The sequence below is a fragment of the Callospermophilus lateralis genome, chromosome 10 (assembly GCF_048772815.1).
Source record: "Callospermophilus lateralis isolate mCalLat2 chromosome 10, mCalLat2.hap1, whole genome shotgun sequence".
NCBI classification, from domain to species: Eukaryota; Metazoa; Chordata; class Mammalia; order Rodentia; family Sciuridae; genus Callospermophilus; species Callospermophilus lateralis.
In genome coordinates, this window is record NC_135314.1 from 43,318,932 (window position 1) to 43,345,665 (window position 26,734).

Genomic DNA, 26,734 nt, shown 5'->3' on the forward strand with positions numbered 1-26,734 from the left:
GGCTTGGCCAGAGGCCAGATAAGATGCCAAGAGTTTATATCCAGGCATGCTAATCTCCCGGGTAAAATTCCCAGAACTCACTTGATACCCCTGTGCTTAGGTTCCCAAGCATACAATATAATTAATAGCAGCCTGTTTCTAGGCTGATAAACATCCTGCAAAGAAATTTTATGTGAAAAGTGTCTGCAGGTTGCCCTCATTGTTGCTTTGTTTACACACGCAGTGACCTTGACAAATGGCTTTGGGAAAGTCACAAGGAAATAACAGAGCTACTTTTCTCTCCTCCTTTATTAGATCCTGCTCTAATTTTTATGCAAACTTGTGCAATCACTGGAAAATGTGCTACGTGCTCCTATGTGCTTTTCAAAGGCAAACAGTCAGGTCAGTGACCCCAGTGTTGTAATGTTACAGGCTGAAATCTGCTTGGATAACTGGCAGAGCTATTTGTCCTTTTGGAAGAGAGCAAATAGTGTATGGCAGTAGGGCCCCAAATGTTGAGGTCCCAAGTGTTGAGGTAGAGAGAGAAGAGAACAGAGGAAACAAGAGACTGGAGACTGTTAAAATCAGCATCCAAGTTGGCTCCCAATTCTAAGGGAAACCATCTCTCAGATTCTACAGGGAGACTGTTGAATCATGAAACTAATAACCATCCTTTTCCTCTGCTCCAGGCTGCTAGCAAGTTTATCCCAGGAATCTGTCACTGAGGAAATTGATTGTGATGATGAGGACGTATTTAAGGCTGTGGATGCTGCTCTGAAGAATTATAACAATAGGATACAAAGCGGCAACCAGTTTGTGTTGTACCGTGTGATTGAGGTTAATAAGACGGTAAGTAAGTTATGTTTTACCTTGAAGTCACTTGGGATTTGTGCAATCACTCAGAGCCCAGTTCTCTCTCTCTCTCTCTCTGTCACACACACACACACACACACACACACACACACACCACACAACACCACCACAACCACCACCAATAACAGCTACTAAAGACTGATAATCAGTTGGAAAAGACCAGAGCTACTTGGTGTTTCTCTCTCTCTCTCTTTCTCTTTCTCTCTCTCTCTCTCTCTCTCTCTCTCTCTCTCTCTCTCTCTCCTAGTATATGGGGAGAGAAAAAAAAAAAAACAGTAAGTAGGGGTAGAGAGCAGGGTATGGCAGTCCTTGGGCATAACTAGCCATACCCTGCTCTCTACCCCTCACAACCTCAGGAAGGCAGAGCCAGGGGTAGAAGGCAAGGTATGGCTAGTCCTTGGGCAAACAAAGTTGGCTTTTTGGATAGAAAAAGTAGTATCCTAGTGGTACATGCCTGTAATACCAGAGACCAAGAAAGCTGAGGCAGGAGGATCACAAGTTTGAGGCCAGTCTCAACAACTTAGTGCGATGCTGTCTCAAAATAAAAGATAAAAAAGGCTGGGGTTGTAGTTCCATAGTGAAGTGCCCCTGGATTGAATCCTTAATACCAGTGGGGTGGGAGCAGGGGAGCAGTATACTAGAAAGAAAAATGGAGAAAGGTAAAAGGGGCTACAGGAGAATCCAAGAACTCAGTGAACCTGCAGAAAGAGGATTGATTCACTAGGTGTCTGGCCTGAGAATACAATCTAAAGACCTCTAAACCTTAAATGAGAGGGGGTTCTGTGTGCAGTGTATCTAAGAAGAGTCAGGAGTGAGATTAGCACGGTTCTACCGCATTAGGCAAAATATCTGCCGTGATGTCTTTGTGGCTGAGTGCACCAAGGTTAATAGTAATGTTTGGGTTGACTTTTAATATACGTTTATCTTTGCCCTGATGAACTCAGGTAGGAGAAAATGCTGTCAGGATGTATAAGTTCAAGGGTATACAAATCTTTCAAGAGTTTGTTTAAATTTCACTATAAAAGTCTATTTCTCTGGATTAGTTAGGCAAATGTTTTACTTAAGTAGAAATAAACTACCACCCTGTGACATCAGGAGGATAAAGGAGAAAACCCTAGGTGACATGGTTTTTTATTTTATCAGTTTTTTGGAAAGCAAAATCGAGTCATTTTGTTTCACAACCTAGTATGTTTGTGTAAGGAATTCTGTTTCCTGCTGCTTGCAAGCAACAATTCATAGTAGTGTCTTCATCAACTAATTTTGTGGCAAATTTGGACTTTATGCTAAAATGTCCATATAATCTTATTTTATCTTTACTTTGCCATGTGGGTTCAGCTCCTATCACCTCCTACTCTTCAGCAGGAAGAAATCCTGGAGATAATGTTGTTTGACTCCATCATCTCCCAGATACAGATCCTGTGACCAGGCAGGCTTACAGTACACTACCCTGGGCTCTAGCGGACTAAGGAAGTGTGTGGCTGACTCTGCCTTCCTGAGGTTATGAGGCGGTCTGAGACATGCCCTGTCTTCTGGGAGACCTCCTGCTCTTAGCTGCAACATGAGTGGTTGGACAACATTGCCTCCTGGGCCCCTTGGTGCTCTGACATGCCAGAGTTCTGTATCTGAAAACTCATCTAATTCACCTCTGCACATTAAAATTCATTGTATGACATCTTAGAAAAATTATGTTTCCCCAAAAAAGGAATGAAGCACTGATATAGTCCATGACGTCACTCATCCTTTCAGGCTAAGGATTCTTTTTTTTCCCCCAGGGATAGAAAAATCTTTATTTCTTTTAAACTTATTTTTTATTACTTTTAATCAGTTATACATGATAGCAGAAAGTTTTTCCATTCATTGTACGCAAATGGAGCACAACTTTTCATTTCTCTGGTTGTACATGATGTAGAGTTGCACCACATGTATCCAAGGTAATGATGTCTCATTCCACCATCTTTCCTGCCTGCCCACTCCCCACCCTCCCTCTCCTTGGCCCAATCATAGTTCTTCCATTCTCCCTACACTCACCCTCATTATGGGTCAGCATCCACTTTTAAGAGCGAACATTCAGCCTTTGGTTTGGCGGGATTGGCTTACTTTGCATAGCATGATATTTTTCCAACTCCATCCATTTACCTGCAAATTTCATAATTTTATTCTCTTTTAATGCTGAGTAATCTTCCATTGTGTATATATACTACAGTTTCTTTATCCATTCATCTATTGGAGGGCATCTAGGTTGGTTCCACAGTTTAGCTATTGTGAATAGTGCAGCTATAAACATTGAAGTGGCTGCTTTACCATAGTATGTTGTTTTTTAAGTCTTTAGGATATACACCGAGGAGTGGGAAAGCTAGGTCAAGTGGTGGTTCCATTCCAAGTTTTCTAAGGAATCTCCATACTGCTTTCCAGATTGGCTGCACCAATTTGCAGTCCCACCAACAATGTTTGAGTGTGCCTTTTCTCCAACATCCTCATCAATAATTATTGTTGTTTGTATTCTTGATAACTGCCATTCTGACTGGTGTGAGATGAAATCTTAGAGTAGTTTTAATTTGTATTTCTCTAATTACTAGGGATGTTGAACATTTTTTCATATATTTGTTGATTGATTGTATATCCTCCTCTGAGAAGTGTCTGTTCAGCTCCTTAGCCCATTTATTGATTGGGTTGTTTTTTTGGTGTTAAGTTTTTTGAGGTCTTTATATATACAAGTTAAGGATTCTTAGCATTCTTTCAAGGCTTTGAAGATATTATGCAAAGTGAAAGAAGAATCACATGTTATATGATTCCACTGATACGAAATGTCTTCAATAAGCAAATACAAATAGACAGAAAGTAGATTATTAACTTCCAGGGAGATGGAGAGAGGAAGAATAGGAAGTAACTGTTAATAACTAAGAACTGTTAATAACTAAGAACTGTTAATAACTATTAATAACTAAGGGTTTCTTTTGCAGGGGAAATCAAATGGTCTAAGATGAATTAAGGCAATCATTGTAAATACACTAAAAAACATTGAATTGTACAGTTTAGGTGGATGAATTGTATGGCATGTGATTTTATCTCAATAAAGCTGCTTTAAAAATGTGCTGGGGGGAGGGAGAAAAATTAGAAAATAAAGTAAATAAACTCTCTAAAATCATGCATTATTAATCCTACCACACAGAAATAATTATTAATAATTTTAATTTAAATATCTCTCATTCTTTAGAATTATCAAATATATGTTTATTAGGAAAAAAGTCAGAAAACTTAGAAATGTTTGCTTAAAGAAGAAAGTGAAAGATAATTATAATCCAACTGAGAGACAAATATTTTAATGGATTGCTACATATCTTTCCCAGCTTTTTAAAAGACATATGTACATGTAAATTAGTTTTCACCAAAAAAAATAAAAAATAAGCTAACGTTTTTGTAAATATAATATGAATTTTCCTCTGTGGAAATATTTATAAAGATGTAAGTATTTATATTTTAATGAATGTGTGGCTCTCATTGAATCAAATCAGATCAAGACCAATATTAATAACTATCTCAGAACTCACTCAGATTATTCCTGGTGGGCCAGCTGGATGAACTCCATAATCTGTGGTTGCTCTTTTCAGGTTGGCTCTGAAACATTTTATTCCCTCAAGTATCAAATCAAGGAGGGTGATTGTCCGGTTCAAAGTGGCAAAACCTGGCAGGATTGTGACTACAAGGGAGTGGAGGAAGCTGTGAGTACGTAGGTGATTCTCAACATGAAAACATAAAAATTGTATGTATTCATGGGCGACCATGTGATGTTCTGATGCTGTATCCATTGTGTAATGTTTAGATCAGGTTAAACATATCTACCTCCTCAAACAAACATGCTTTTCTTTATGGTGACAATATTCAAAATCCTTTCTTCTAGCCTTTTGAAATCCACAGTCACCCTCCTGTGCAATGGCACATCAGAACTTCTTGCTCTCACTGACAGCAATTCAGTACCCACTGACCAACCTTTCCCCACCCCTCCACCCCCCATCCCCCTCCACACCCGGCACTGCTCTCCTCAGCCTCCAGTAAACACTGTTCTACCCTCAACTTCTATGAGATATATTTTTTTTATATTCCACATATGAGTGAGGTCACATGGTCCCTGCCTTTCTGTGCCTGGCTTATTTCAATAGCATAATGATCCCCACTTCCATCCACATTGTTGCAAATGATAATTCTACCCTTTTTAATGACCGAATTAAAAAGGTATTCTCTTGTGTACATGTACCAGGTGTTCTTCTGTATCCATTCATCAGTTGTGGATGTTTCACTGGGACTATTAATATTATTGAGCCTGTTTTTGAGGGAGGCACACAAACCTTCAAATTTGTAGAAAAGTCAGATTCTTAATTAATATCTGGGCTCTTCTTTTTTTTAGATTTTTTTTTAGTTATTTATTTATTTATATGTAGTGCTAAGAATCAAACCCAGTGCCTTACACATGCGAGGCAAGCACTCTGCCATTGAGCCACAACCCCAGCCCAATATCTGTGTTCTTGCATAGATAGAAAAATCATGGATAAGCCCTCCCATGAGAAGGACATGCTAGTGATACCCAGGACTTGGGAGTCAGACCTCAGAGAGATAGCAGATCAACATTTGGGCTGAGCTTAAGGTCCAATGAGAGAAGAATGATGGTACTTCATCTTCTTGGGCCTGTGTACAAATCTTGACTTTGCTTCAAGTACCTGGGTGGTGGCAGGAAAGCTACTTGACCTCTCTGATTTGATGTTCTCCCCTATAAAGAGATGATATTGACCTCATTGCATTGTTGGAAGATGAAATGAGATAAACTACGCAAAGGACCTTGTTAAGAAAGGCTATCCTTAAAAGGGGGGATTAGAAAACAAAGCAAATAACCATAATAAAATCACCCATAACTAACCAAACACCTACCACATGCCTGGCACACCATAGAGGTTATTTTATCTAAAGGAAAGTTGGAATCACTGTCTACCTGAGAAGCAAGCCTCTCTTTTCACAGTCTACGAATTCCCCTCTTTGATGTCAGGATATTGCCATACTCTGTGCATTTTGAACATGACAGTCACCTGCAGTTATAAAATGGCTCAGGACTCCAAGTCAGGGGACCAGGATGGTGGTGCTGGTTCTGCCCCCTCACTGAGCCTTCTGGCCATCAGGGTTAATGAGCTGCTGTGCCCTGCAAATTGGGCTGTGGAGATGAAGATGTGCTTTATCCTAATAGAATAGTGTCTGCTGCTTAGGGTAAGTCCAATGGGTGTGACTGAAAAATAACAAAAAAAAAAAAAATACTGTTCAACAAGAAGTGGAAAGCCGCCAAAGTGCCCATGATGTGGTGGGCCTCCGAGGGTCACCTTATTGTGAGTTTGCACACTTCCTCTTCACAACAGGTGTGGCAGAGCTCCTATGAGATGGGTAAACTGAGACTCTGAGGGGCAAAGAGACTTGTCAGAGGGAACAGTGAGCAAGTGGCAGATGCCAGGGTCCTTGCTCTTCCTCATAGGTCAATTTGAACCTTGTGCAAATGGTGTTAATCCACTGAAATTGAGAGGTAAAGCAAGCAGAGAGTTTAGCAGGAGGTTCTAAGGCACTGTGAATATCTTGGTGAAAAAGAAGTGTCTCTGAGGCTCTTAAAAGCCTCCCCATTCATATTGCCTCTCCTCTGACACATCATGAATATCAATGGGCTTTAAAACACAATCACTAGGCTACAAAAGAAAAAAAATGCTCATCTCATGTCTTAAAACTCTGTTAGAAAAAAAACTTCACAAGTTTTTTTTTTAATTTTTATTTTTAAAGACAGACATATTTAGTAACAGTACTGGCTGGACTTCTCTATAGAAAAGTTTGGGGTAAATGATCTCTATCTTTTCTTTTAGGCCAGAGGAGAATGCACAGCAACCGTGGGGAAGAGGGAGAGTACGAAATTCTCCGTGGCTACCCAGATCTGCCAGATTATTCCAGGTAGCTGATATATCTGGTGAAACTGCCCAGAGGAGATTAGCCATTTCTATGTATCTGGAACACAACCCAGGCCAGGTGACTGTCCCCTCCCAGAGGGTGGCAGTTGCAATAACATTTGCAATGCTTAGGAGCGTAGCTGTATGAGTGGGTGGAGCTTCAGAGTCCTGATGTTGGGCCATCATATGCCAATCATCATGCCAGACCCATTCCAACTCTATTCCTCACCTGTCACTTTGGATCAGGCAGCCACATGTATTCCTTCCCCCAGTGGTTTCTTTTAGGTGATGCATGAAATCCTAAACATAAAGATCTAAGAAATTTTTAACAATATGTGTAACATAAAAATTTTTAAATGAATCTGTATTTGCACTGGCTCTTTTTCTCTTAGAGCAAAGAGCACATTTGTCAGATTGAATTGATATGAAACACCTTAAACTCTGAGTTAGGCTTCTGCTTTCATTATCACTGAAAAATAAGCAATATATCTGCAATGTTTTAATTTTTAATAAAAGGATATATATTCTTGTGTAATTTTTGTAATTTAAAAATACTTTTAATAAATGTAAGGGCTGGAGATATAGTTCAGTGGTAGAGCACTTGCCTATCATACATAGGGCTTTGAATTCAATCCCTAAGCACTGTCAAAAAAATTAATAAACTAATTAATTAATTTAATTCAATACATTAAAAATAATTTTGCATGATATTATATAGATAAGATGTTTCTGAGTGAATGATAGTCCCCCCCAAGCTAAAAAGCAGTTTTATATTCTTGTTTTTCCTTCTGCATAGAGAGTTTACTGCAAAATTTGTTAGAGCTTTCTAAATTATATTCTTGGCTGGGTGAAGTGGCACATACCTGTAATTCCAGTGACTCAGGAGGTTGAGGCAGGAGAATTGGAAGTTCAAAGCCAGCCTTAGCAGTTTAGTAAGATCCTGTCTCAGAATTTCAAAAATAAAATTAAAAGTTGGAGATGGAGCTCAGTAGTAAAGTGCCCCTGGGTTTAATCCCCAGTACTTGAGGAGAAAAAAAAATCAAATAATTAAATTTAAGTAAATGATTAATGAATGAATGAAGTATCTTCTTGGTTTAGGACAAGACAATGTATCAGATGCTGGTTTTGATAGCTAACACTGCCTTTTTGCCTTCTCTCCGTTCAGCTGACGGCCCTGTGGTGACAGCCCAGTACACCTGCCTGGGCTGTGTGCATCCCATATCAACTGAGAGCCCTGACCTGGAGCCCGTTTTGAAACATGCCATTCAACATTTTAACAACAACACGAAGCATTCCCACCTCTTTGCTCTTAGAGAAGTAAAAAGAGCCCAAAGACAGGTTTGTTTGATCTTTACTTTCAGGGTTTCATCACCTAAAATAAATCATTGGTGGAAGGAAAACATAAGATTGTGGCTGTGTTTTCATGTAAAGAGCACCAAAGGCAAAGAGTGGGGAGTGTAATATCCTTTCAAACTGTTTTAATGAGCAAGTAGTCATCACTACATATTTTTCCCAGAGGAAAAGAAATGGAAAAGTCATTCTGGCTTTAGAGTTTAAAAATCCGTATCTTAAAAAGGCTGGCTGATTGTTTTTTTTTTTTTTTTTAATGTTGCCCCTAAATTACATTTCCATATCATCATGGAGAAAACAGTAAATACCTAATAATCTGTATTTTTTTTTTTATTGGTTCAGTTCACCAAGTCTTTTCTGCTAATTCACTGGGACCCTTGCTTTTCAGATGCTTATGAGTGATTCATTTTGGTCAGTAAAATTCTCTGAATTTAAGACACCTATGACTTGCCTGGAGGCAAGACACACTTTTTACTCAATTCTGTCCATATACAACTATCAGGGTGGGGCCAGCCCAGAATAAAGAAGGAAAATTCCACTACCTGGTGTTCTCAGAACCTATAAAGGCCACTCCCCCTCTAAAGTTTTCTTTTCTAGAAGAGAGAGCATTATTGTTTCACAAAATTTACTAAAACTTTTTTTTCTGCAGACTGGCAGAGGAAGTATTGCTAGGTCTTATTAAAGGAAATGTAGCAAGTTCATCTATTATTGCTTTTTATTTGTAGATGTGCATGAGTGTGTGTGTGTAAATGTGTGTGTGTGTGTGTGTGTGTGTGTGTGTGTTTAAGTGTTTTGTTTGAGTCTCAGGGTACTCTACATTTACTCAGTAATGACTTTTGTCAGGTAATAGTAATCGTTTTCTTGAGCACTTATGCTATACTTGTACTTGCAGTACTTTAAACTTCTCATAACTTTTATATCTCACCGTGAATAATATTTAAATTTTATTTTAAACTCTTATCCCCAAATTATTGCAGGTGGTGGCTGGATGGAACTATGAAATCACCTACTCAATTGTTCAAACTGATTGTCTCAAAAAGGATTTTCTTCTCTTAACTCCAGATTGCAAGTCCCTTTCCGATGGTGTAAGTGAGCAAAAGTCTAATTATAAAGTTCTTTAATTTCGTTTACCGTATTCAGGGGCATAGCCACTATCAAGGCTATGTGAGAAGATTATCCCTAAAACGTAAATGACATTGTAAATGACATTTAGCAATTCATAGTCACATTCACTCAGTATCCCTGAAGTTAACAATAACCTAACATTTGATAGCGGTCAAATTTTCCCCATCAAAGAATCTGCATATCTAGCAATTAAGTATTTACAGAGTATACCGTATTTCACCGCATAATCGTTGCACTCTAATTTTCAGTCCAAAAATTGGTGCATAACGTTTCATCCGTAAAGATCACAAGGTATACTTTTGTTCTCCAGCCGCTTAAAAGGAAAACGGAGCAGCACTGCTATTGCGGGTGGTACGCGAATGCGCGTTTTGTCTTGCGCTCAGCGAGCCCTGAACCTAGAATTCTCAGCCCCCGCGCGCTATCAGTGTGTTTCCAAAAGCCAATTCGCGGGATTTCTTTAGAGCGCTGCGGTGTTAACGGTATTGTCAGTCAACCTATTGAAGAGCCATAGCCACAAGGGGAGGCTGCTGGCGAGGTTGCCACACGATTTGGCAAGCCTTGCATCTCGCGGTGATAGCTAAACCGTACAGTTCGTCTGTCAGCAATAAGTCAACGTCCGAAGCATTTCTTTCTGATTGTGGGTAAATATAAAAAAAATATTCTTCCTGCTTCAAGCTGAAAGTGATTATAGTCGCTGTGGAGCACAGAAACAGACCGTAGAAAGAGTTTTCCGTGAACGAAAAGTTGAACAACAATAAAAACAACAAACAAAACGACTTCTCATAAGATCAACAAAAAAATTGGGGGCATAAAATCTGCAACGATTGCGAGGGGAAATACGGTAACCAAAGACTAGGAAAGGCCCTAACAAATGATGAAATTGCCAGGTTTGTCTTTGTTATGTCTTCACACTTTCCTATCTCCTGGGGAGACCTGGAGGGCACTGAATTCAAATGCGTTCTCCAGCTCCACACGGGACAGTTCCTAACTTCGAACTTTTCTCTGCTGGTTTTCTCACCTTCCCTCTTCTACCTTTGTCTTTTAATAAGCACATGCTGAGTCTCTATCCCTTAGTGGCCCTTTGTAGGATGATATCTTGTCATCTCAACCACAATATGTTAAAATGGTGTTGGCAATCTTTGGTGAATGTTAAACTGGCTAAAGGCATCTTTCCCCAGGGATATTTTCATTGTAGCAGAAGACTGTCCATTAACCAAGGAATTGCTGCAAGTCCTTTAATCTACTTTTAAAATTCTATTCGATGGGGGCGGGGTGGAGGTGGGGAGGGAGGGAGGATGGAAAGTCCAGACCACAGGATGTTAATTTTGGTGTTGTTTTTAATAGGATAATATTGGGAATGAATTATATATGCAGCATTAGAAAATGGTTAAGTAAATGGCAGTATAAATATAGAGTAGAATACTGTTTATATAGAGTTTTTAGTAGAATAATAGAATGGTCACAATATGTTCAGTGGAAAAAAAATCAGGTTACAGAACTATACATACAGATTTACACTGTTACAGATCTGGGGCTTTCTGTGAAGCTGAGGGCTCTTCAAATCTCAATTCTTGAGATCAAGTCAGAAAGATTTCAGGCATGTTTCTCAGAGTAACAGGAATGAGTTTATTGAAGGGTTAGGTAAAAGGAAAGTGGACACTCTCAAGGGAGTGAGTCCTCTCAGAGAGGAGGGGGACAATGTGCCTCTCTTGCACTCCAGTTTTATTGGGCATCCCAGAAAAGTTTCCGTAGAGTTCCACCCAGGTCTACTTCTTGACTTTCAACTAATAACAAGGTGACATCAGACTTTCTAGTCTCCACTGTCATGACAACTTTAGTTCACTTTGGCCCATGGTGACCAGTTCTAATTGGATTCCTTAAAGAAAAAAAATAAAAGAAAAAAATATATATATACACATACATATACATATATGTATATATATGTACATACATATATATTTAGTTGTAAATAGACACAATACCTTTATTTTATTTATTTATTTTTATGTGGTGCTGAGGATTGAACCCAGTGACTCACACATGCTAGGCAAGCACTCTACCACTGAGGTACAACCTGGCCCCTAATTCTTAACCATACATTCTTACAAATTTTATGGTTAGGAGGAAATATCGTTATCTCCCAGAGTTTCAGGATCTGGTCACAAAAGTTTCCTTTCGGGTAACTTGGGTTCCTTTTATCTACATTGTTTTGGGCCTTGTTCATTTCTCCTGCAGTGAACAAGTAGTTTGCTGAGGAATGTGACATACCCTTTCCATTGAGGCCAGGCGGGGATGCAGGTTAATTGCTTCTTGGAAGGAAAGCAGGTGGGGTCAGCATATTAGGCTCATTTTATAGAATTATTCTCTTAATCTTGTGTTCCCACCATTCACATATGTCTATTCCCTAACAAATTCATCCAAATATATAAACTAAAAGTAAAGGTGAATATAAAAAATGATAAAGCCTTCTGCATTTTATGCTTAATTAGCTATTTGAGGTCGTATAGATCTAAATGTTATGTAGCATGTTATCTCTTTGCAACACAAAGAAATTGAAGTGTTGGATGATGTTACAAAGCCAGTCAGGTTTTTGTTATAACTTCTTTGAGACTCCACTTCCTTATTTGTAAGGTAGGAGATGGTAACAGCAACTATCTCACAGAATTTTTATAATAATTAAAGGAAATGAAATATAAAGGAAATAGTTTGCCCACAATTGCTAAGACCAAAGACCTTGGCCAGGTGTAGTGGTATATACCTCTAAATCCCAGCAGCTGGGGATGCTAAGGTAGGAGGATTGCAAGTCCAAAGCCAACCTCAGCAACTTATCAAGGCCCTAAGCAACTTAGTGAGACCCTGTCTCTAAATAAAATACAAAAAAGGATAGGGATGTGGCTCAGTGATTAAGTGCCCCTGGATTCAATCCCTGGTACCAAAAAAAAAAAAAAAGAGAGAGAGAGAGAGAGAGATTGAAGACCTTGGTATTCAAGGTATATTTCATGGACTAGTATCTTGAATCCTGACTTATACTGAATCAGAATTTGCAATGTTAACAAGATTTTCTGATGATTTTTGTATATATTAAAGTTTTAAAAGCAGTGATTAAAGAGGTTTTATAGTAGTTCTCAAGCCACTCAGCTTATTAGAATCACCTGGTTACCTTTTAAAAACACTTCTTTGGGGGCATTCCCGGAGATTTACTGAGTTAATTGGTGTAGGGTGGGTCTCTGGGGTTAGGATGATATGAAAGCTTCTCAGTGAATTAGATGCATTGACAGAATCAAGAACTATTGGGCTCCTCCCAGCATCCTCCTCCCCATCTCAAATGACACTTATTATATATGTGTTCCTTTATTGGAAATATACTTATTATTAAAAAAAACTTTGAGAATATATAGAGACATAGGAAAAATAATATTGAACTATAACGCCGAAGACCCAAAGATATCTTAGTGTATTTTCCTCTCGGTGGGAAATAATTATGAACAATTTTTAGTGATTTTTCCTCTTAATAGTTGTGATTGTTTTACATGGTATTTTTTTCACACAAGAATTTTTCCATGTCATTAAAATTCTTGATAAAATTATTTTTAAACACCTGTGTAATATTCTAATGAAGATATTTTAAATTATTTTTTAAATCATTCTACTTTTGAATATTTGGGTTATTTCCATATTTCATTATAATTAACAGTTCACCAAAACTTTTAAAAGCAAAACTATTTCTGTATTTGGTATTTTTATCTTCAGAATAAAGCCCCAGTTTTATGTATAGTATAAATCATATAAGAGTATTTAAATCAATCCCTCTCTCTCTCTCTCTCAATACATACACAAACACACACACACACACACACACACACGTTAACTGTTTACTAAAAATGCGTTAATTTACATTCTGTCTATAAATGCACAGCAGTATTCAGTACTATTTTTTTAAAGATGGATAATTTCATAGATTAAAATATTTTCATTTTATTAAAATTATTTAAATTTCCTCAATCAACAATACAGTTACTATGCATTTATTTATCCATAATATCTTCATACGTGTTATAAGTTTATGGAGTGAGCTTATGAATTATCATCTATATCCTTTGCCCATTTCTCTTTGAGATGAATTTGATTAAACTGGAAAAGAGCATTTATATATTAAAGGTATCAGTGCTTTGCCACATTGTCTCAGTTTATACCATTCAGTTTTCATTATAGTATTTCTGACTCAAAATAACTGTTGTTCATAGGTAACCAAATCTACCAATATTTTCCTTTCAAAATCTTCCATTACTTGCCCAGCAGACACTTCATTTTTTCCCTAGTTTGTATGTGGTCAATATTTTTTAAACATAGCTTTTTAAATCTATCTGGAATTAATTTTTATATATATTATGAGGTATTCAAATTTAATTTTTCAAAAGAACAAGAAAACTTCTCAACATTCTTCTCTCCTACATAAATTTGTGGCAACTTTTATCCTATAATGGTTTCTTACAAAAGATCTGACCTTTATTTTTATACCTATACTTTCATATTTTAATAGCCATGACATCATATTAAGTTTAAACATGTGATTATTATTCTAATGTTTGAATTTCCAAAACCAACCTTTCAATAAGTTTGCAAGAAAAACTCATTGTCACATTGATTGGAATTGCTTTGCTTTCTTTCCTAAATTAATTTAAGGAGAATCAGCATATATACTATATCTCATCTTTTTACTCAAGAATTTGTTACATCTTTCGATTTAATCAAGTTTTATTGTTTACTTATAAAGTTATGTGATTTTCTTTATATATAGCCAGAACATTTCTCAACAAAATTATTCCTAGGTTTTATTTTGTTTTTGCTTGATTTGGTTTGGTTATTGCTGTTAAGAATTAAATCCCATTGTTTCTCTTTTTATTTTCTTCTCTTCTTAATAAGTAGTGTTTATGTATAAATTATCATTTTTATAGGTTTATCTTATATGCAGGAACTTTTCTGAACTTTCTGATCAACTCTAATAGCTTTTTATTGATTCATTTGATTGTTCTGGGTATATAAGTATATATTTTGCAAATAATAACTTTCATCTCCTTTTTTCTTTTTCTTTTTTTTTTAAAAAAAAATGGGGATTGAACCCAGAGGCTCTTAAGCCACATCCCTAACCCATTTTTATTTTTTATTTTGAGATAGAGTCTCACTAAGTTGCTGAGGCTGGCTTTGAACTTACAACCCTCCTTTCCCAGCTTCCCCAGCAGTTGGGAGTACAGGCCAGAATCACTGAGGTTTATCATCTCTTTTTTAATGACTTTTTTTGGGGAGGCGGTGGGGAGGGACAGTAGTGTCTCATTGAATTCAACTTACCTTTCATAAATAATTTCTGAAATGACACTCACCACATAGTTATTTTTCCCCTGATTTTACTGGAAAAGAAAATTTAGAATTTTCTAAAATTTTACCATTATGTATGCTATTTGCTGTGAGTTCCATATTGACATTCTTTATCATGTTAAGGAAGCATCCTTATATTTCTGCTGTTTAAAGACTTCTTTAAAAAAAAAAAGGAATTGGTATCAAACTTAGCAAATGCTTTAGAGGATTTGTTAAGGTATCTGTGTTACCAATTTTTCTTTTAAGAAGGTAAAGATGGGCTGAAGTTGTATCTCAGTGGTAGAGCAATCGCCCAGCATTTATAAGGCCCTTGGATTCAGTCCTAGCACTACACAAAGGAAAAAGAAAAAAAAGGAAAAGGAAAAAAGATTCCAAGTAAGTTAAAAATAAAATTATTTATTACAGCTTCAAGGATCATATATTTTTATAAAAAGAATAAAGTTTTAAAATAAGGAATAAACAAAGCTATATCAGGTAAATGTAAAAAAACAAGGACCTAGAAGAATAGTATAAAGTAAAATTCAAGGTAACAATGATTCATCAATGTTGTAATTATACTTATATGGTTATTATTGTCTATGATAAGTATTCTTGTCATGTTATTTCATCTTTTCTCTTATTTATGTAGGGGATATGTTTGTTGATGTTATCGATTCTATTACCTATTTCTTATTTTTTCTTTTGCAGTTATACTGTGTTTTATTCCTTACCCCCACCCCCAGCATTGATTTGGAAAACAGATATCTTTTAAAATTTTACTAGTTGTTTAAAGATTTTAATTTTGCTTTTTAAAAACCAGGATATGGGTGAATGTACAGATAGTGCATATGTGGATCCTCAGCTAAGAATTGCTTCCTTCTCACAGAACTGCAACATTCATTCAGGTGAGAGATAACACGTGTTGCCACCCAGTAATGAAATAGTGGCCCTGGACAACTGGCTGATCTTTTCATATAGACCATACTTTTTTTCCCACGACATCATGCAGAAGTCTCTGTAGCCTATGGGCCTTTCTGAGAACTTCTCATCCCTCCCCTGCCCAGGGTGCTGCACCTGCTGCAGCTGAGCCTGCCCTGCAAATGGCCAGAAGGGAATGTGGTGAGAGAAGGAAAAGTTTCTGCTTTCTGGGCAAAACTGGCCTGCAGGTACCATGCCAGCTGGTCTTGCTTATGTACAAGTTGCTCTAAAATCTGGTGTTGTAAATTCAAGATTACTGTCTTGTTTTTAACCACTCAGGATAAAATCCTTCTAACTAAAGTTGCGATTCTTTTTGCATGTTATAATGGAGAATAGAGAGAGAGTGTGGGTTTATGGTCAACTCAGTATTTCTTTCAAAAAGAGTTGGCTTTCCTTATATTTGGGAAATAGTTGTATACATTCCATGATGAAAAGCATTCCCAAAGCTTCCTGTTCATCAGAACCACAAGACTTGAAATTTTCCCATTGGAGAGTCACCCCTATAAATTAGACATTGGTTTTTATAGTTTCCATCAAATATGCAAAAAATCAGGAAAAATGTAGCATACTGACTGAGTCACTGACACCCTCCAGTTGCATATGTTTACCTAAACACACTGGGCTCTGAGGGTGGGAACAAAGAGGTAGGAAATGAAGGTCATACTGAAAATATTCCCTGACTCATCCCTGAACCATGTGGCCCTCTATAAATCAGGATGCTAGATCTCATGTGGGAGAAGTACTAGGCTAGGCTGCTTCTCCAGTGCACAGGCTGACTTAAAGTCTCATTCTTTCAGGAGAGGATCTTGTAAAACCACATCCCAAGATTTGTCCTGGCTGCCCCTTCGAAATACCTCTCGACAGCCCTGAGCTGGCAGAAGCACTTACTCATTCCATTGCAAAGCTTAATGCAGAAAATAACGAAACTTTCTACTTCAAGATTGACACCGTGAAAAGAGCTACAGCACAGGTCTGTAAATTATGCTTAAAAATGGGGATGTTATAGTCTGTGCAAATTGCTTGCTACTTTTACCACTGATCTTGGCTCTGGATTGGGAAACAGTTTATTTAATAATGGAATATGGTAAGATTTGAATTGTGAACCCAACTTCTCTGCATGTTTCATGTGTGATTTTAGGTCTCTTAAAATATTCTGTTTTTGGACTGGGGTTGTGGCTCAGCGGTAGAGCACTTGCCTAGCACGAGTGAGGCCCTGGGTTCGATCCTCTGCACCACATATAAATTTAAAAAAAATGAACATATTGTGTCCAACTAAAAAATTAAAAAAAAAAACATTCTGTTTAATATCTATAAATGACTAGGGTGAAGATAGAATAAGGTATGTCAAATCGCTTTTCAAACTCTAACATGCTGTCCAAATACCAGCAACTATATTATAATTAATAAAACTCAGGATTTTTATTCTATGGCTTTCCAGACTTATCTCCTATTATAGAACACAGTGCCTTGGGCTCAGCCATATCAGTCAATCGGTCATTGACTAGACCATCCACACTGTCTTACCTCCATGTTGTTTCTCTCACTGTCCCCTCTGCCTGAGGTGCCCTTCCCTCTTACAGGTGCACACTTGGGGTTCATCTCCAATTTCATGCCTTGTCAGTAGAGGATAAGGGTTGTTCTCATCTGGAGTCAAAAGACAGCTGTACCACAGCATCTGCCACTGGCATCCTGGACGACCCCAGGATCATTCAAATAATCTTTGTGGCCCCATATGTGAAATGAGTAGCTGGATTAGAAAAGCCCAAATCCTTACCAGCTCCAACAGTCTATGCCTGTCATGTGCATGGACAGATTCCTATTGCAGACTCAAAGCTGGCTTGCCTAACTACAAGCTAAAGAAAAGTAATCAAACTAGAATCAAGTTGTTGCAGCCAGGCAACATGATCTTCATAGTCCAGTGAGGAAATTCTCACTTAAAAGCTCATACTTTGGACTCAAATTGAATTTCTAGAAATATAAAATAGAAGTCTTTATATAAAATGGTATTTACTGAAGTTTTAATTCTAAGATCAAATAATGGTAAGCTGCCAAAATGACCAATAATACAAAAATGATTACACAATGCCTGGTGTATTCCTACAAAATAGGGGCAGGGGCAGAAGTGGGGGTTTCTTGGTAGCAGGGATTGAACCCAGGGAGCTTAACCATGTGGCTGAGAGTGAGCCAGGGTATCACTAAGTTCTTAGGGCCTCACTGAATTGCTGAGGGTGGCTCTTAACTCGAAATCCTCCTGCTTCAGCCTCCCAAGCTGGAGTTGCAGGCATGTGCCACATCATCCAGCATTGAGCAGCAATTTAAAAGTGTCTTTGTGAGGAGTGCTTGATGTAGACAATGTCTTATTATAATAGTCAATGATGAAAAAAGGCCATGAAGTTGAATATACATTGTTCTCAATTATGTTATAAAAAACACAGAAAGCAATACTGAGGAGACATGCTTCAGACTGTTTGTTAGTGGTGGGGGGGCTGGGGTTGTGGCTCAGTGGGAGAGTACTTGCCTCACACGTGTGAAACACTGAGTTCAATCCTCAGCACCACATAAAATAAATAAATAAAATAAAATAAAGGTATTGTGTCCATCCACAACTAAAAAAACATATATTAAAATAAAAACAGTGGTGGAGTTTTGGCGAGGGCATAATGGGCTATTTATTTTTATCTTTCTAATTTCTTATGTTAGTTTTTTAATCTAAATAAGTAATCAGACTTTATTAACATAATCACAACTGACACTTAGATCTATGACTCAGGTGCTCTACCACCCACTCTGCGACCTCGCCGCCATGTAACACACCTGTGCTTACTTGAAGAGATGCTCATTCATGCCACAAACTCTTGAACTTTACATCTTCACTCTTGTGTGAAATCCTCTTTTGTGGTTGTTTGGGTTTTTTGTTTGTTTGTTTTTGTACCATGGACTGAACCCCAGGGGTGTTTAACCACTGAGCCACATCCCTTGATCCTTTTATATTTTTATTTTGAGACAGGATCTAACTAAATTGCATAGGGCCTCACTAAGTTGCTGAGGATGACTTTGAGCTCAAGATCCTCCTGCCTCAACCTCGTGAGCTGCTGGGAAAATTGGTGTGCACCACCATGCCCCTTTAAATCCCCTTATTCTTAATGTCACAGGAGTCATCTGCCATATATTATATGTCAGAGGTTTGCTGTCAAGAGAGAATGACTCATTCTCAAACATGAATAACTCATGCCTGAGGAGTTACAGTTCTCTCTGTAGATTAACTTAACATTCTAGTATGAGTGTGTGTTTACACTAAGGATACCAGGGGCACCCCAAGCAGTAATGTTGTGAACCAAAAGGAGTCACATGTCCCTTCAGTTAGTTGTCAAATCAATCTGAATACAGGATAAATTTCAAACCCCCTTGAAATAGATGAATCTGCACTGATTTTTTTGAATTTCAAAAGAGCAATTTGACTGCTTACACGTGGTCACTTAAGGCAGCCTTAGTGGAAGAAACCAGTTTGCTGGAAATAAATTTACATTTGAGGATTTGCTGAAAACTGTTCGCCAAGTGACCAATTTGACAAGTTGTTGGGGTATGTTTTGTAGTTTTAGTCTTGTCTTGGCTTTGCATGTTTCGTACTGTTTGGATGCACATCCATTCCAAATTGGATTGATATTTCAGATACCAAACACTTTGTGAATCTTCTGTTTTCACATTATTAAGTGAAATTTCTGACCTGTGATGTCTACTTTGCCCTGCCCCCATTCCTGCTAGCCCTAAGGCTGTGAGTGTTCTGCCTGCCTCTACTCAGATGAATAAATGTCAGAAATCTGTGTCTGATTCTTTGAGGGTTTTTTCTAGGAATATCAAGGAATATGTATATAGCTGAGATTGTTTGTGCAAGTTGTCAAATCACCAAACTACTTGCAAGTACGACAATTTACATTCACACAACCTGGGTATAAAACAATGATTAGGGATCTTGATTTGAATTCTATTCCTATCAGCAGTGATTGGGGCTGTTTCCCACACCTAACACACACCAGGTATCATCAATGTTTTTATCCTTGTGAACACAAGAGATTAAAATTGATGTTGCAATGCTTTTTAAATATGCATGTTACTGGTCATCAATAAAATTACATTTTTTCAGGCTTAATAAGCATTTTAACTTTTTTATCTCAAGTCTTTTATCTCAAGTCTTTTGTTCATTTTTTGGTGTTGGGATTTATATGCATACAAATATCATCTTACATCATAATTTTCCTACTTTGCTTTTTTACTTTGCTTGTTGGGATTTATGAGACTCTGTTTTTATTTTCGTCTCATCAAATTTAAACAGTTCCCCCTTACTTTAGAAGTATTTATTCTCTATTTTTCACTGACAAAGACCTCCCTCATTCTGAGTTATAATGACTATATATTATTCTAGTTATTTTCTTTAAGTTTTTAAATTTACTTGGGATTCATGTTGCTATTTGGTTTTCTCTACTTAAAAAAAATAGTTGGGCAGGATGAGTTTAGTCTGGAAAGACTTTTGATAAAAATGATACCTGATAATGATGGTGAAGTGGTTGTGATCTTGAGCCCTAGAATGGAAGATAGTACTAACTTAACCATACTTGCCCAACAAAACTATATCAGAAAATACAGAGGAGTTTAGTTCTTCCTATGATTGTGCTCTGTAAACCTCCACCTATCATCAAACATTTTCCAATACTTTTAAAAAGCATAAAGAGATAAAGAAGGCTTTTAGAGTGCTTTTATAAATGTAAAATTACACTACCCCTCTGTAACTTCCTTTTTTTAAATAATGCCTCTCCTCAAGGTCAACAGATATAGATGCCATGCATTCTTTTTAATAGCTGCATAATATTACACACACATACTACATTTAAAACACTTAAAATCTATAATTAAATACTAAATAATTTGGTCAAGAAATTTGGCTATAAAATGTTTAATGGAAAACAGTATTATGCAGTGATTAAAACTGTTGTTAGAGATGGAAGTCATTTCCTAATTTTAAACAAATGTGAGAAACCAGCATAGTGGCACACACCTATAATCTCAGGTACTAGGGAGACTGAGGCAAGAGGATTGCAAATTCAAGGTCAGTGTCACAACTTAGCCAGACCTTGTCTCAAAATTAAAAATTAGAAGAGAAAATTAAAAGAGCTTGGGATTGAGGCCCACCCTGGTACTGGTTAAAACCCCAATACCTGAAGAAAGAGAGAGAGAGAGAGAGAGAGAGAGAGAGAGAGAGAGAGAGAGAGAAACAATAAAATTTCAAATATGTTTTACTAATTTCATAATTTAATCCACACAATTTCTTTAGTGCTAATTCAGCATTCCATTGATTCAAGATTTGGCAGGGAAAAAATCTTGCAGGACAACAAGTAATGTTTGATTAAAATAGAATTATAGCCTGCTTTCCTCCATTTAGAAAAGGAAATGAAACAACCAAATATTTTTTAAAATATTTTTAATTGTAGATGGACACAGAATTTTATTTTTATGTGGGTGCTGAGAATCAAACCCAGTGCCTCACACATGCCAGGCAAGTGCTCTACCACTGAGCCAAACCCCAGCCCACCAAATAGTTTTAAAATACCTACAAACTGAAACTTTTATTATGAAATGTTTGTACATTTTTCGGTACAACTCTTCAAGTTGGTCAATATGTAATTAAAATTTCAAGGTCCTCTCTTAAAATTCCTTAGGGTAAAAAATATAATTTATTTTACAAATATTTATTAAGCATGAATTTGGGGCTAATTACTTTTCCAGGTGGTGGCCGGGAAGAAATTTTTTATTGAGTTCACAGCCAGGGAAACCACATGCTCCAAGGAAGATAATACAGAGTTGACTGAAAGTTGTGAGACCAAAAAACCTGGTGTGAGTAGTAATGCTTTTTCACTACTTGATGTTTTAAGTAGCCCTTATTTAAATGTCTTATGAATAACACTTGTCTCTCTTTGGGCTTCTGTTTTCATTAACAGCAAAGTCTAAGCTGCAATGCTGAAGTTTATGTGATACCTTGGGAGCAAAAAGTTTACCCTACCATCAACTGTCAAGTGCTAGGAATGGTATGATTCTGATTGCCATCATCTCCATCTCATGATCAATTCTGCTCATTCTGAAAAGCCATATTGGGGGTGGAAAATGAACCATTACTGAAATGAACTGGGGGACTATCTTTTTTAAAAGGGGAGAAATCTCACATTTCTTATGACTAGAAAAAAAGAGCAGCGACCCCCTTGATCACTTCTCACACACTGTTAGCATCCCCTGGAAGCTTTTGTGAGCTGGTTATGAGATGCAGTCCCTGCTGTGAGGCGCTAACCCTGGACACTCACCTTCTAGAACCTGGGGCAGATACAGCACTGGGCTATGTTCTGTTTTCATCCAAGGAGCTTTGAAATGCAGACTCTCACACTCATTCCATATTTACTGAATGAGAACCCTTCAATTGAACAAGACACTCCCCACCAAGGGATTTATACACATGATTCAAGTCTGAAAAAACATTAGTTTGCATCATCTTCTTAAGTCTTAAAAGAACTCTGGGAAGTAAATAGCGCTTTCCCCACTGTTAAGGATGAGACATTAAAAATTAGGAGACTGAGGTCCCAAAGTGAATAATAACATTTTAAATGCTTCCTCTGTTCCTGAATTTTCACACACATAGTGTTCCTATAACCTTCTGAGGCAGTTACTTTTATTACTCTGTTTTTGCAGAAAAGTGAAGTTAGTGGCACTCGGAATCAAGTGTGGGTCAAATCAGAGCCCAAGCCTACATTATGCAGCTGATTACTAGAGGGTCTGGCTTGATTCCAAAGCTCATCTCTTTCACTACCAAACACTGCCTTCAACCATCATTTTCTCACAGATAGTAAAAGTCTAGGCAGAAATAGTCTGCAAATCCATAACTTTCAATACAAGTTACCTCTTTCCCCTGTTCTGAGGCAGGTTCCTGTCATACGTGTGTATATGTATATTCTAACACAACAGACACTGCATTACAAGCTTGTGAACATATCCTAATGTGTCTCAGTCCAATAAAGTGGCTGTGGGTATATTCTCCCTAATATATTTAGTTTATAAAGACACTTAGGGCCTTTTAAGATAAAAGCAGTAATGGTGGTAATAGAAATAGCATCAATTAATAAATACTGTGTAATGGATGTACATAATTATAAGCTTAGGAGATAACCTAGAGGTCATGTAGTTCAACCACCTGGTTTTTCCAGATGAATAAAAACCTCTCCATATTTTAGAGTATAATTAAGAACAATAATCAAATATCCACAAATTTCAAGATCAATCAAAAGAGGAAAGGTTGTTATTCATCCTTTCTGGAAGATTAATATAGTATTTAAAATCTGACGAAGACCTGCTCCATTGTGAATCAAGATAGTAATGCCAGATCTCAGTCTCTTTTTCACTGATAGTGTGGCTTTTGCAGTAATGTGTTCATTTTAATATTGCCTATTTAGATGACATTGATGAAAAGGCCTCCAGGTTTTTCACCTTTCCGAGCAATACCAGGAGAAAAAAAAGAAGGAGGAACAATTGTAAGTCTACCCTACACTTCCATGGCACCTGTGCAAGATGAAGAACAGGATCCAGCAAAAGAGGAAGGACCCACGAGTGGGCATGGGTGGGGCAGTGAAAAGAAAATTAAACCTGGGCTTGGCCATGGTCATAAACATGAGCATAAGCAAGGCCATGGGCACAAAAGGGGACATGGGGTTGGCCATGGTCCTCCAAAGGAAAATACCCTTGGCCATGGTCGACAACAACAGCATGGCCTTGATCATGGATATCAACCCAAACTTGACTTTGATCTTGAACATGGCCTTGACCAGGGACATCAAATAGGACATGACCTAGCCCATGGACATAAAAATAAGCTTAAGCATGGTCATGGTCATGAAAAACATAAAAACAAAGACAAAAACAATGGAAAGCTCAATGACCAGAGACCAGAGCATTTGGCAAGCTTTCCTGAAGTTAGTACTACATCTTCTACACAGACAGAGGAGAAGATGGAAGGGCCAACACCCATCCATTCTCTAACCCAACCAGGTGTAGCAGTTACCTCTTCTGACTTTCAGGACTCAGATCTCCTTGAAGCAGTGACACCTCCCATGTCACCAACTCCCACAGAGAATTATGATGATTTGATCCCTGATATCCAAATAAAACCAGATAGCTTTTTATTTGAGCTAATACCTGATTTTCCAGAAACAAACTCCCCCAAATGTCCTGGACGTCCCTGGAAGCCAGTTAATGGAAATAATCCAGTCATGGAAATGAAAGAATTTCATGGTTTCGATCTCTCTGATGCTCTTTGATAATTTATGCAGCCATGGGTATTTTTTAAACACCTCATCATCCCCTCCCTGCATTGTCCAAATGTAAATATCCTAATATGAGGCACCAAACCCATAAAGCTTCAAAACAGCCTAGAGAGAAGTAGTGAGCCTCCCAATGGGGACACCATCGGTCTCGAAGAATTGTATAAAACTGTGTACCAGAGTTCTAAATCCTTTTTGAGTCTTCCTCACAAGTTTTCTAAATTGGCAAAGAAAATGGACCAATGTGCCTTATTACCTACTGCCATTTACTTTTCATGAATGCATACCTCAAATGTACTTTATCAGTTTTCATACTAAAACTTGCTATTCTGAGCAAACTGACACCTGGTCCCTGAGTGTGTATGAAAATAAGGAAAGTCGAAGAGACTGAATGCTGAACTTTTTAATGGTGTAAAATTAAGTTAAGCTAGATGTGGTAGATTACAAATCTGTAATCCCAGTGGCTTGGGAGGCTGACACAGGAGGATCACAAGTTCAAAGCCAGCCTCGGCAACTTAGCAAGGCCCTAAGCAACTCAGCAAGACCCTGTCTCAAGATAAAGTATAAAAAAGGGTTGGGGATGTGACTCAGTGGTAAAACTCCCCCGGGTTCAATCCCTGGTACCAAAAAAATAAAAATTACAAATAAAATTAAGGTAAAACTTCTAGATATCAAATAGGGATGGCAAGAAAGAGAGACAGGTTAGCCAAAGGGAAGGAAAGGGAAAATTAAATAAGTTGACTTTCTCTTTCCACATTGTGTTAGTTCTATCAGATACAGACTCCCACTTGATCAAGCTATTCTGATAATTCCTTTTCTGGGTGCAGGTGTTTCTCATAAGTCAATCATTTCTGTTTACACATTAACTATTACTTGCAACAGGGTTTTTAAATAGTTTTGTTTATCTTTTTGCTAAGGTTAAATTGAGTAATCTTTAGTTTTCAAAAGTTCTGAGTTTGATAGGGATACAAAGCAGAGGAAATAATATCAAAGCAGTTTGCTAAGCAAACGTTATTTTTATAATTGACAAGGGAATATCATAGAATGTGATGCAAACTTTGTTCAGAAATTTTGAGGAAATTCCTCTTTAGCCTCACTTTAAAATAATATAATCTTTGTGCTATGATATTGAAAACTATTGACATTTGAAAAAGAGAATATGATGGCCTTTCATTGTATGTGATGGCTTTTCATTGCAGGAAGCCTTACATTTTATAACCTGTGCTGTACTGTTGCCTACAGAAACAAGATAAGGCTTTAAACAGCCACACTTGCCTATGAATACATGTGCTGCTACTATTAAAATTTATTGAGCTCTGGGTTTCTATTTCATTTTAAATATTGTCTGCGCTTTGAAATAAAGAACCAATGATATCAGGAAAAAGTCTCACCTTGTCAACTGACTGCTTCCAGTTTTTTAAAAATTGAACCAAATATCAGATTAACCAAGTTTTGCTATACTTACAGAGGCACCTAATGTCCTGCGAGTACATGGGCCGACCCCCAAAGACAGGGACAGAGCCAACATCTGAGAGTGAGGTCTCTTGACCAGTGGGCAGAATCTTCACGCCTGGCACAATAGCCCCAACCACCTCTGTCAGCAGCTTTGAGTGGAAGGACAAGAAGAAACATGAGATAAATTTTAAATATAGAAGAATGCCATGTTATCATTCTGTTCCTGGGAGAAATAAAATTCAGAGTTGATTAATTGACAGTGGTTTCCTTTCAGCTACACCCATTCTATAGCAAATTCTAGCTGGTCACCAGTGCTGCAGCTCTGCCATGGAAGCTCGCAATCCAATTCTGGAACATTCTCTCTAACCAAGCTGAGACTTCTTAAATGAAATCTCCTTACCACCAAGACTATCATGGGACTTAAATGAAGGATTAGTGGGTTGTGTTTCTACCAATAATCTCAGCTCCCTCTCTCTCGCTCTCTCTCTCTCTCTGCCTTGCCTTCTTCACCCTTCTCCTGACTTCCAGGTGAAAGCTAGAAATAGACTTGTTTACTATTTCTATAATTTGGACAGTTAGCAAAAGATTAAAAAAAACTTTTGTATTCATATGAGGTCTATCATCTTCTCATTATAACCTCCAAAAAGTTTAAATAAAATTTGAAATTATATTTCTGAGCCAGATAAAGGAGAAAATAGAAAAAAAACAACAAAGTAAAACATGATAGAGATTTTATATTTTCTTTAACGAAAACATGTATTGAATACCTAGTATAGTCTTCCACTGTGGTAGACTATATACTTATGTTGTGTAACTTAATCTTTGCAACTCACCCTGAGGCCCGATGGTCATCTGTCTTTCATAATGAGGAAACTGCAGTTGTTTACTGTATCCTGCCCAGGGTCACACAGTTAATAAATGTCTGAGATGGCACTCAAACGCAGACCTTTTGGACTCCATTATGCCATGTCATCCTGGGGCTTTATTATTAATGTTATCATTATAAAAAAAACACACCAAGATAATTTTCTGATTCTGAACTGTTCACTATCTCAACCCCTGCCCGCCCCCCAAAAAATTGTTATTAAATATCTCATAGCTGATGCCATAATGAGTACTGTTCAGGATAAACTCAGTAACACCACTTCCTAAGAAGAAGAAAATTAAAATTGAAAAGATATAATCCTTTCCTTCAAAGAGCTTGCAACTCTCTTGGGAAGACAAGACAAAAACTTATGATACAGAGACTTAATCCAAGCCATGATCATTTGTGGAGCAGTAAGCAGACCTGAGCAATGTGAGAAG

At 37.5% G+C, this 26,734-nt stretch overlaps 1 protein-coding gene across 4 annotated transcripts; it reads left to right on the forward strand.

The window, feature by feature from the left end:
- The first annotated feature begins 633 nt into the window (after window positions 1-633).
- On the forward strand, window positions 634-25,522 carry Kng1 (kininogen 1). 4 transcript variants are annotated; one of them, XM_076868309.2, is made up of 11 exons: window positions 634-828; window positions 4,461-4,571; window positions 6,738-6,822; window positions 7,984-8,156; window positions 9,146-9,253; window positions 15,466-15,550; window positions 16,421-16,593; window positions 21,402-21,509; window positions 21,614-21,700; window positions 23,111-23,188; window positions 25,442-25,522. In XM_076868309.2, the coding sequence occupies exons 1-11, from the start codon at window positions 634-636 to the stop codon at window positions 25,520-25,522; spliced, it is 1,284 nt and encodes a 427-aa protein (XP_076724424.2). The 4 variants fall into 4 exon arrangements, with proteins under 4 accessions (XP_076724424.2, XP_076724425.2, XP_076724422.2 ...); XM_076868310.2 differs by lacking the exon at window positions 9,146-9,253; XM_076868307.2 differs by lacking the exon at window positions 25,442-25,522 and having other exon boundaries at window positions 23,111-23,971.
- The last annotated feature ends 1,212 nt before the right edge of the window (window positions 25,523-26,734 follow it).